Below are 12358 nucleotides of genomic sequence, written 5' to 3'. Positions count from 1 at the left end.
GGGCACTATTCCTCCCACTGATACCAATGATGGGGCACTATTCCTCCCACTGATACCAATGATGGGGCACTGTTCCTCCCACTGATACCAACAATGGGGCACTATTCCTCCCACTGATACCAACGATGGGGCACTATTCCTCCTACTGATACCAATGATGGGGCACTATTCCTCCCACTGATACCAATGATGGGGCACTATTCCTCCCATTGATATTAATGGTGGGGTACTATTCCTCCTACTGACGCCAATGGTGGATCACTATTCCTTCCATTGATACCAATGATGGGGCACTATTGCTCTCATTGATACCAGTGATGCCAGTTATGGGGCATTGTTTACTCCCAGTGATGCCATGACTTTTTCTTCTCCTACTGGCCACAATCTGGCCTCTCTAAAGTTCAGAATGTTTGGAGACCCCTGTTTTAAAGCATTGGTACAATATTATCCCCTGTTGTTACATTCATTGCAATTGCATTTTTTAAATAAATTTTGGCAGTTGTGGGGATACTTTACACTCATTGAAAACATTGTGAATGGGCTAGAATTGAGCTGGACCTTTAAGGGTGTTTTCTTCCACTCTGATTACAAGTATAGGTTTTGTCAGCAACTCGTTTGGCAGCCCAAGTATATTCACAATGTTTTCAATAAAGTCCTAAAGAAAGGGGCATTTTTGGACCCTCAAAACATGTTGGATTACTCTTTGGATCACTTTTATTAGAATAAAGTAATATCTGGACCAGGGACGGACTGACAACTCATGGGGCCCCCGGGCAATAAGGGATCATGGGGCCCCTGTGTCCTCGCCCACACTCAAAAAAGCCTATGAAAGGTACCAGGGACATCTCATGGGGCCCCCTACTGACCCCAGGCCCTCGGGCAGTGCCCGAATTTCCAAATGGTCAGTCCGCCCCTGATTTGGACCTTTTAGTAATGGTGTGGGGCTTCCAGTTTTATTACATAACACTATAAAACAAAAAGACCATGAAGATCCTTTGAGATTTAGATGCCACTTGCTTGGGAACCAGATTACTTACATCAACATCAATACTTCAAGACAGCAATACCAATAAGATAACTGCTATTTTTCCACTTTCCTGACCTATCTCAGAGAGAATATGTTCTCCATCTGTTGAGGTTTCCTCTCATTTTCTGATGTGTCACTGGGATAGGAAATGAAGGGAAATCCTCCCAATGGGAAACAGCAAAAAGAAAAAAAAAAAGAACTGGCAATGTTTCCAATTCTTCCCTATGCTATCAAAAATAAAAAAAAGTTTTGATTTTAGGCATACTTTTAATATTTTTTTAGTTTTTTAGATTACACCTTTTAATTTTGTAAAATTTGTACCACCCATCACATACATGAGCCAAGCATCTACCTGCATTTCCTGAGTAGTCCAATACCGTGAGAGGGTATCCATCTTCTTCTGGATTAACCGAGTACAAGCCAACGCCAAATGTGTTGTACTGAGCGTAAGCGGTAGCGTTTTCAAAGTCAGCCAGGTCAATGCGGAGCTGGTAATGTGTTTGCATAGTCAATAAGTAAAGCCGCTGTAAGCCTAGAAGGGAAGGAGAAGGGTAGAATGATAACCGTACTTTGTCATATGGATGAAAGCGCTGTATGACTGCACCAGTTTAATTTTATGAAGCGTTACCCTTTAAAGAGCAATGACAGCGTAAAATAAAACAGGATGTTGTTATAACATAAGTAGATGTTAGCCTTCATCTAACACTTTAAGCCTTCCTCACAAGGTGTTTTTTTTTCTCTGTGTATCTGTAGATTTACCCTTACTTCCTCTTCCCCTGTCACTAAGACAGAAAAAGAAGGGAAGTCTAACTATGCTACAAATAAAAACACCTTTGTTTCTTACCATAAAAACTTCCAGTAATCCATGTCAAGTTCCACCGTGGAGAGTCTGTCCTGGCTCTATATACACTCAAGGCAAATGGGGATCCAAACCACCATACACCATAGAAAGCCCAGGTATCAGACAGATGAAAAGCAGCTTCAGCCCTGGTCCATCCTTTGACACATTTCACCTTGCCCACAGGGCTTAGTCATGGAGATGACTAAGCCTTGTGGATGGGGTGAAACACATTGGTGGTGTGGCCTGGATGAAGCCAGGCTGAATCTGCTTTTTATCTTTCTGATACCTAGGCTTTCTCTGGTGTGCTGTGGTTTGGATCCATGTTCTCCTGTTCTTTCTTTTTTTTTTTTTTTTAAAGTTACTGTGTCCAGTAATATTACAGACATTAATAAAACCTGGCAGAGGCTCTGATCCTTCTCCTCTATGCTAAAAACAAATTGGCCCACTGGCTTCACTACAAAGTCTCCTCAGATTTTCTCACCTCCTATCCAGACATACGCTTCACTTGATCCATCCAACCAGTCTACATGATTCTGTGAAAGTGCTATGTAAAGGTAAAGAGTGCACAGGATACATATGGATACAGATTGAGGGGCTCCAGAATGTCAGTTCTGAGCAGAGAAATTTATTTTTTCATCTTTCTTTGGGTTTTGTAATTCCCGTATCAGTGTCTGGAGTCCAGAGGCTGCCAAGTATATTGGGTGAGAAGAAGCCCCCAATCATTTGTCCAGATCTTATTGGAGACTTCTAGGTGTAGCCTTTGAGGAAACAGATGGAGGCCCTAAACCAGTGGGCCAGGTCAGCAGTAAGCTTGGAGTGCAGCGAGAGCAGAATGTAAGATGTGAAGGTTGCACAAGAGCACAACGGTACTCGGGGTTGGTCTGAGGGACCAGACCAAAGGCCAAGGCTTGAGACCTGAGCAACAGTACTGGAAGAGAGAGATAGGAGGCTGGGTATCGTTTATTTTTTTGTTTATAGTGGAAAGTTCTGCAAAGGAAAGTATGGAATTTTGTCTTTCTTTATAAATAAAAAGTGAGCCAACAAGCCCTAAAAGAGCGGGAGCAAACTCTTTGGAATGCTTTACTTTTAAGTAACAACCAACCCAAACATCACAATTCTAACATCAGAATGTAATATTAGCCAAGGATATTACTTTATTTACCTAGACATAAATAACTTTGCTACCCACTCCTAAAGATTTCGGAGTCTATTTATAAAAATGTTGCTTTTTTTGCCCTTATTGTGTCTAATATGTATATTTCCTGTGATTGAGGTATTTCAGGAAAATACTGCATTATGGCCTCTAGATGGAGCTGGTTAACATAGGGAATAAACATATTAGACACAATGCAGGGATTATTTGTCAGGGCTGAGCAGTGCAAATGCTGGAGGTATTCACAGAACACATTTTTTTCATACATAGACCCATAGTTGTTTAGGTACGGGTAGGCGTAGTTGGAGCACTTTGGGAGGGAGTGAAAAGAAAGCTGAAAGGACAAGATGTGGAAAAAAATTGGGAATTTGGTGCTTATTGTAAAAGTCTAAGATTATTATTGACTAACTATTATTAATTATTATTATATTAAATAATACTTATTAAGACTATTATTGACTAATCTTGCAGTTCCCAAGGTTGGATAGATCAAGTGACGTCTATGTTTGGAGAGGGGGTATGAAAATCTGAGGGTGGCTTTTTAATGAAGCCAAGTAGCCCAATTTATTTTTAGGAGAGTGCAGAAGGATTAGAGCCTTCCTGAGCCGATTTCTCTGCTTAAAAGAGGTGTTTTTATTTCTGACATTGTACCCCTTTAAAGTGTTTCTAAACACACCTCCTGTCCTAGGGGTGACAACACTCATTCACTGTACTGTGTCTATGGAAGAGCAGCAAAGTCATCCTGGAACAAGAAGTCTCCTCTTCTCCATAACACTCTGTATTTCCAGCAGGATCAACATGTACTGTTTTCACTTATCAAACATAAACGTAAAAAAAAAAAAAAACTTTCAAGGGTATACGTAACAGACCAAAAAGACGCAAAAAAGTTAATTGTTAAGGTTTATAAACAAACATATGGTTATTCTTATAATGGGATTAACACAAAAACCAAAAATTCATTAAATTTCAGCTTGACAGTTCTTAGATATGGTGGCTATATTGGTTTTTATTTAGGCTTTTTTCTTTAATTTTCACTGGTGATCCTGCCAGTAAGTTTGTTCTTTTTCAACTTACTTTAAAGGATAAGTTCACCTTTGGGAACATGTTGCATGTTGCACCCATTTTTAGGGTGGAACATGTAACATGTTCCCATAGCTGCAGCCGGGCCCGCCGCCCGCCTTCCCTCTGACATAGCACAAGGAGACTTCTCCCCATACTATCTGTTAGATTTGAAAACAGTGTGGCCGTGCGAGGCTCCGCCCACACGACCACATCACTCATTCACAGAGTTCTGCGAATGAGTGCCTACAAGTCCCAGCATCCTTAATGGCTGTCGGCTTGTAGTTTTCAATGGTCGACCACAGCGCTATAGAGCACTGTGGTAGTTCATTGAAGCTTCCTGTCAGAATATCTGCTTGACCGTACATCCCCTATGGCTAGCAGATATTCTGACAGGTCTGCAGGAGACCTGCATGGCTTCAGCAATCTACTGGTGCAATGCTTTCCAGGCTCCTGCAGATAGAAATAATAAATGCACATTTTTTTTGCCTGCAACAAAATTTGCATTTATTATTTTTATCAAAAAAGATGAACTTATCCTTTAACAGAACATGCTATGCACATAAAGTAGCAGTTACAGGGTTGAGACAAACCATTTACCACAGAGAGGGGTGCTTACAATGGTCATCTTTTGTTCATTTATGCAAATCCTTTATCCCAAAAAGAAAAATGTAGCTGCATATAATGTGTTAGCTGGAGTCCAGCTTCAATTTGTTAGCCAAGTCCATCTAAATCTGCTAATCTAATACTACCCTTCCTCCCAGGCTAACAATCCTGTTCTCTAAAAGCTCTTCCACATATAATGTATTTGCAAATGTGTGCAATGAAACCCTCCATTTTAGTGTGAATTGTTAGGGTCAGTTTGATTGTTTGCTGCCTAGTTGCTGTGTGCTGGGAAATTTTTGTTTGTGATGTGCATTGCCTTTCCATGTGACCCTTATATAGTTATAAATTGGAGAGGTTGCCATCTTTTTGTATAGCTTGCTCCCTAATAGTGTCTGCTTTAATACTTCATCCAGAATACAGACACTATTGGACAAAAAATGTGTTAATGGTGGGATCACCAGGTGAAATAAAGGAAAAAAGCCTAAGAAAAGTTATGTGCATATATGGATGGGAAAGCTGAAATACTTTGTATTACTGTACTTGCTTTTGGGTATATATTTATTTTGGGTATATGTTGCTTTTGGGTTTAATACCATTTTAAATCTGCCAGTAACCAAAATATAAGTGCTAAATAAGGAAGATAATAAAAGCGGTATATTTATATATCAGTGAATCTGACATTTACCAAACATTCAGTATACATATACGTGATTTTTCATTTCCGGGTGCCCCGCACGCTTTTTTTTTTTTAAGCACTGATCACTGTATTATTGTCCCTGGGGATGTCAGTGGCAGTTAGTCAGTCCCCCCCCCCGTGTCATATTGCCCACTGCTGTCCCGCTATAAGTCACTGATCGCTGCCATTACTGGTATGGAAAAAAAAACCCAAGACTGCTGTATATATATCGCCATTTGTAAATGTTATAACTTTCATGCAAACCAATTAATTTACACATATTGGGATTTTTTTTTTAGCAAAGACATGTAGCAGAATACATTTTGGCCTAAATTTATGATGAAATTAGAATTTTTCACTCGCCATGTTTAATAGCAAAAAGTCAAAAATATAGTTTTTTTTCTCAGAATTGTCGGTCTTTTTTTGTTTATGGTGCAAAAATAAAAACCGTACAGGCGCTCAAATACCACCAAAAGAAAGCTCTATTTATGGAAAAAAAGGACATAAATTTCATTTGGATGCAGCATTGCATAACAGCGCATTTGTCAGTTAAACTAACACAGCACCGTATCGCAAAAAATGGAAGGGAAGGGGGGTAAATCCTCTGGTTAAAGTGGTTAAAATGCTTGGTGAAAACTCACCAGTAAATGTTTGATGAAAGTCACATTCAATACTTGATAAATATACCCTTTGGTGTCATAATGAAAAAATTTGTAAAATGTGCTTGCGAGCTACTATGGTGAATAAAAAAGTGCCTGAATAATTAATCAAATTAAATTGATACACACATGGTTCACTGACACCAAACACTTACTCATATAATAGTGCATATAACTGATTTAAAATAATAAATATGTGCTGCGCTCCACTATATCAATAAACATAAATCTAATAATTAAATCAAAATATTCTATGACTCGTGTCTAAAAATCAATCTGATAATTGTAATATTAAATAAAAAATATATCATTAATATCAAGTGAAAAATAATTATAGTGTAAAATTATCAAAAATAGTCCACAATTCACAAAAAAATATATTTTTAGTGAAAAAATCAATCCAAAAAATGTGTCCGCTATTTGATAAAACGTCTGAAAACGGCAACGTCAAACATGGATCAGATGTAATATTCTTATGCGCTCACCTCACTTTTAGCCTAACATAAAACTACCCTTTGGTGTCATAATGTAACTGATTTTCCATTTTACATGCCCATACACTGTACTCTAAACTGGAACTGTTTAAAATTTAATCAAAGATTACAGAAAAGTGATCAACAAGAGTTTGTCAATCTCCAGAACTTGAGAACCTCAGACAAATATTGGGACTCCTAAAATACTCCCAAAATTGGCTGAACTGTAGGAATGTTTTTGTTGCAGTTCCTTTGTCCAGATACCGTCCATAATACCCAGAATTCTCTCTCCAACATTTTGATTTTCTTCGAGTGTGCTATGCTTATTCATTCTATTACTATGTCTGTCGGTGCTGGAGTCCCTGCGAGAGGGTCAAACTCGATCTTCACCATTTTAATGAGGACACCAGGTGACTGTAGAATGCAAATCAAGGTATTTCTGTGATCTGTGGCCTCTATGTTCTTGTTTTCTGATTTCAATTAAGATTCTGTTGCAGAGTCGAGCAAGATTGGCGCACCAAGCCCTGAACGTGCATATCAACAGAGGTGCTTCTCTTCTTCGATTCTCCAGTCTCGCCACTGTCACTGATGGGAATGGAAGATGAACAGAGAGTGCCCTCTGTGCACCAGTACTCTATATGCAACTCCAAAATATCTACTTTTCATGGTTTTGAAGGCTATGGCACATAGTCAAAACAACTCTAGGCTAATAAAACAAAGAATAGTACACAGTAACGAAATAATGAAAAAAAAGACACCACCAATAGCATTTCCCGTTGAAAATACTGATACATGCGTACCTCGGTTTACGAATACCTCGGTTAACGTAATTTTCGGTTTATGAATGAAAATCCATTGAAAATAATACCTCGGTTTACCAATTTGTTCCGCAATACGAAGCAATTTTCGTATGCATTGCGCCTGAGAGGTTTATAGCGCCGGCCCTTGCCTTTAAAGTGCACATTATAAAAAGCTTTGAACAGATAAGACTCTTTTTTTTTTTTAGATTTTTTTTTAGATTTTTCTGACCTCTGGAACGGCTTAATTGGTTTTCAATACATTTACAAATTTGTTTTGCAATACGAAGCAAGTTTCCCCAGGATAAATTGCGCCGGGGAGGTTTATAGCGCCGGCCCTGTGCATGCTGGAGTCTGTGGGTAGCACGTGGGATCCAGTGTGGAGGTGTTGGAGCGGTTTTTGCATCGAATTTTGGAGCCATTCTGGAAATTTTTAATCATGTCCCCGTACAGTATTTATGCCATTAAAGTGCACTTTATAAAGAGTTTTGAACAGATAAAATACTTTACTTTTTTCTGACCTCCGGAACGGATTAATTGGTTTTGAATGCATTCCTATGGGAAACCGTGTAGAAATGTAGAAATGTATCAAAAATTGTCATTTCCTAAAATGGTAAATAACAGCTAAACTGTTGTATAGCTAACTCCTTGCCCTTGTCCCATTCTCTTCCTCTCTTCTCTCTATCAATCCCCCCCTCCCTTTACTGGTCCCTGGGGTTTTGGACTCAGAAGTGTTTTAATCCCCACATTTCAATTGTCAATCTTCCAAATGCACTCAAATAACCACAAGATGCTGTATCTCACTTCTGTATCTTTGCTCACTGACATATGCTGCCATATTTTAGATCCATTACAGCTGCTTGTAACTAGACAAAAACATATTTCCAGTTAAGATCTTAGTAAGAAAAACTATTGTAAATTGTCCAGATTGTCAAACCATTATATTTGCACCCACCCTATATACAGTCATGGCCAAAAATGTTGACACCCCATCACTTCTGTCAGATAATGCACCACTTTGCCCAGAAAATTGTTGCAATTACAAATGTTTAGGCATTCACATGTTTATTTATTTTGTTTGTATTGGTATGACACAAAAAAGTGGAGAAACAAATAGCCAAAGATGACACATTCCATGCAAAACCCCAAGAATGGACTGGTCAAAATTATTGGCACCATCAATTTAATATATGATAGCACACCCCTTGAAAAAAATAACTGAAATCAATTGCTCCCTGTAACCATCAATGGTTTCTTATACCTCTCTACTGAAATTTTAGACAATTCTCCTTTCACCAACTGCTTCAGGTCTCTCAGATTGGAAGGGTTCCTTTTCCCCAAATGCTGTTTTGAGATCTTTCCATAGGCGCTCTATGGAATTGAGATCTGGTCTCATTGCTGGCCAGTTCAGTACTGTACAGCACTTTGTCTGAAACCATTTCTGGGTGCTTTTTGACATGTGCATTTGGTCATTGTCCTGCTGTAAGACCCATGACTTCTGATGAAGACCCAACTTTCTGACACTGGGCCCTACATTGCACCCCAGAATTATTTGGTACTCTTCAGATTTCATAATGCCATACACACGGTCAAGACATCCAGTGCCTGAAGCAGCAAACCAACCCCAAAACATCAATGAACCTCCACCATTTTTGACTGTAGGGACTGTTTTCTTTCCTTTAACTGCTTTCCCGTCCACCCTATAACAGATATACTGCTACAGGGCAGCAGAGGTGCGCGTGTGCGTGTATATATAATATATATATATATACACAACTTTGCATATCCGGGTAGGGAGTGCACACCGCTATTCGCGGCCTCGGCTGTCAATCACAGTCCCAGCCAGTGGTTAGTTGCCGGCACCCGGTTATTGCTGAGCATTACCGACGGGGGAGAGAACTGTATGTAACCAATACAGTTCTCTCCCCTGTCAGCTCCTGTACAGTGTTTTGTATGGCTCTGCATAGCAGAGCCATACAAAGCAGTGTGCTTACAGTTGAAAGCACACACACAGTAAAACAGCACACAGTTAACCCTTTGACCGCCCTGCATGTTAACCCCTTCATTCCCAATGCCATTAGTATAGTGTCAGTGCTTTTTATTAGCACTGATCACTGTATTGGTGTCACTGGGGATGTCAGTGGCATTAAGTCAGTTTCCTCCAGTGTCAGAATGCCCGCTGCAGTCCCTCTATAAGTAACTGCCTGTAAGTAAGTAACTGATTTTTCTGAAAACAGTAGAATGATGGGCTTTGCCATAAGGCTGTAATTTTGTTTCATCTGTCCACAGCACATTCTCCCAAAACGGTTTTGGCTTCCTCAGGTAAGTTTTGGCAAACTCCAATCTTTTTTATGTTTCTATGTCAGCAGTGGGGTCCTCCTGTGTCTCCTACCATAGCATCCCTTTTCATTCAAATTGCGATGTATAGCGCGAGCTGACCCAGTTGTACCCTGCGCTTGAAGGTCAACTTGAATTTGTCTGAAAGTCTTTTGAGGTTCTTTATCCACCATTTGAACAATCCTTTGTGCAATCTTTAATCACGATTTTCTTTTGTTCAGGAAGATTGGCTACAGTGCTATGGGCTGTAAACTTCTTAACAATGTTGCGCACAGTGGACACAGGAACATTAAGATCTGTTAATCGATACAGGTGAGTTTAATTACAAATTACAGGAGCATCACAAACTTGGAATGCACTTATTTCTTACAATTTTGAGAAGAAGCCAATCATTTTGTCCAGTCCATTTTTGGGGTTTTGTGTGGAATTTGACAGATTTGGCTTTTTGTTTCTCACTTTTTTGTGCCATACCAATACAAACAAAAGAAATAAACATGAGAAAGCCTAAACATTTGTAATTGCAACAATTTTCTGGGCAAAATGGTGCCAGAAATACAGGGGTGCCAATATTTTTGGCCATGACTGTATAAAACTGGCAATGTTGTGAAGATCTCACAATAGCGGTAAAATCTCTCCCTAACCTAATCAACCTATGCAAAGTTTGAAAACAAATCACAAAGGACCAAACCAAAGGCTATCTATGGAAACCAACCTAAGGTAAGTGCTATGTCCATAAACAATAGGTGTGGAATAATGTACCGCAGTAAATACATTGCAGTATTATGCTGAATCTGTAGTATCTGTCATTGGAGTATATAATATCTCAATCACAATGTAATCGCCACATGAAAAAAAATGGAAAATTATTTTTAAGGATATATTCTATTGATGGTGTCTTCCCTTCACTGTTTCTTTTCTGTTATATTCTGATTGCTTAGTGTGATGACAGCTGTCCTAATCTATAGGAAGCAATAGTGAATTTATAGAATCATTTATAGTTCTCCCCAGCTCTACTTTATACTTGGTTATTTATTTAAAATGCAGCGACGAGTGTGGCTTAACCACTCGCCTACCAGGCACTTTCACCCCCTTCCTGCCCAGGCCAATTTTCAGCTTTCAGCGCTGTCGCACTTTGAATGACAATTGCGCGGTCATGCAACACTGTACCCATATGACATTTTTATCATTTTTTTCACACAAATAGAGCTTTCTTTTGGTGGTATTTACTCGCCGCTGAGAGTTTTATTTTTTTTTCTATAAACAAAAAAAAAGCAAAAATTTTGAAAAAAAAAAGTTTTTCTGATAGGCAGCACTGATGGGCACTGATGGACAGCACTGCTCGGCACTGACTGATGGCACTGCAGGGCACAGGTGGGAGGCAATACTAAGCACTGATGGGCACAGGTGGGTGGCACTGCTGGGCACTTGTGGACAGCACTGGTGGGTGGCACTGCTAGGCACTAATCAGGGCACTGATGATCAGTGCCGATCCATCCTCTGACAATTGGTGGTTATCAGCTGTACTTTCCTCACGCTGTGACAGCCTGAAGAATGTGTAGCCGATAACCAGCAACTGCATTTTCTGGTTATCTGCTGTGTCATTGGATACGGCTGATCACGTGGTAAAAGGAATCTCTGATTGGCCTTTTACCACATCACATGATCAGCTGTGTCCGTAGGACACCACGATCACAGAGATCGCCGGGTGCGCGCCCCCGGGGGCGTGCGGGAGGGCACATTCTGGGAGGACGTCATATGATCCCCTCCCAGAACTGGACGCCCGCGGTGAAGCTGTCATTCGGTTTTCTGTGATTAGCAAGTGGTTAAACTGACACTAAGCTCTTTTTTTAAAATCTATTCAAGTATGTCTTCTAAAAGTGTCTGTGGGAGTTGGGTTGGTGGGGTTGGTCTGTGTTGAGGGATCTGTGTGGGGGCAGGGCAGCTTTGTCCCTCTCTGCAGAGGGGTCTGCAGAGGGTGTCAGTCTGTGCTGAGGGGTCTTTGCTGGGGGAGAGGGGCAAAATATCGAATGGCCTTGTGCTGGAGGGGTCCATCTGTACTTGAGTCTTATTTATTTGAGGTATTTATATAGGGCCGTCCATTTACGCAGCGCTTTACATATATATATTGTACATTCACATCAGTCCCTAACCCTCAAGGGGCATACAATCTAAGGTCTCTAACTCACATTCATACATACACATACTAGGGCCAATTTAGACAGGATCCAATTAACCTACCAGCATGTCTTTGGAGTGTGGGAGGAAACTGGATTACCCAGAGGAAACCCACGCAGGCACAAGGAGAACATGCAAACTCCAGGCAGGTGGTGCCGTGGTTAGGATTTGAACAAACGACCCTAGTACTGCCAGGTGGAAATGCTAACCATTTAGCCACTGTGCTGCCCTGAATCTATGTGTTGGGGGGGGGGGGGAGGCAGTCTGTGCTACTAATGGAGTCTGTACTTAGGGGGGTCTGTGTAGGGGGGTTGGATATTTCTGGGGGGAGGGGGTCTTTACTGATGGGTTTGTACTGGAGGATCTGTACTGAGAGGGTAGGCTAGGACAGGGTATTTAGGGATGTTAGGGGAGATCTGTACTGTGGGGGTTATAGACTTGGAGGACTGATTTGTGCTAAGGAGAGGGGGTTCTTTTGATTGTACTCTGTAAAGAGTCCTGTGTGTAATGCACTCCTGACCCCTGCACTATAGACACTGAGGGGAACTTATGAAA

At 40.5% G+C, this 12358-nt stretch overlaps 1 protein-coding gene across 2 annotated transcripts in view; it reads right to left on the bottom strand.

The window, feature by feature from the left end:
• FIBCD1 (fibrinogen C domain containing 1) overlaps window positions 1-12358 on the bottom strand; it is a 367744-nt gene that overhangs the window by 5936 nt on the left and 349450 nt on the right. For both annotated transcript variants that reach the window (XM_089669029.1, XM_089669031.1), the window contains exon 7: window positions 1380-1559. In XM_089669029.1, coding sequence (XP_089525155.1) covers window positions 1380-1559 — 180 coding nt within the window. The remainder of the gene's footprint in view (window positions 1-1379; window positions 1560-12358) is intronic.

The sequence above is a fragment of the Staurois parvus genome, unplaced genomic scaffold, assembly GCF_062004578.1.
Source record: "Staurois parvus isolate SC_StPar_1 unplaced genomic scaffold, SC_StPar_1.0 ptg000068l, whole genome shotgun sequence".
Classification (NCBI taxonomy): Eukaryota; Metazoa; Chordata; class Amphibia; order Anura; family Ranidae; genus Staurois; species Staurois parvus.
Note: the sequence above shows the minus strand (reverse complement) of the source record. Positions and strands in the feature narration are given on the sequence as shown.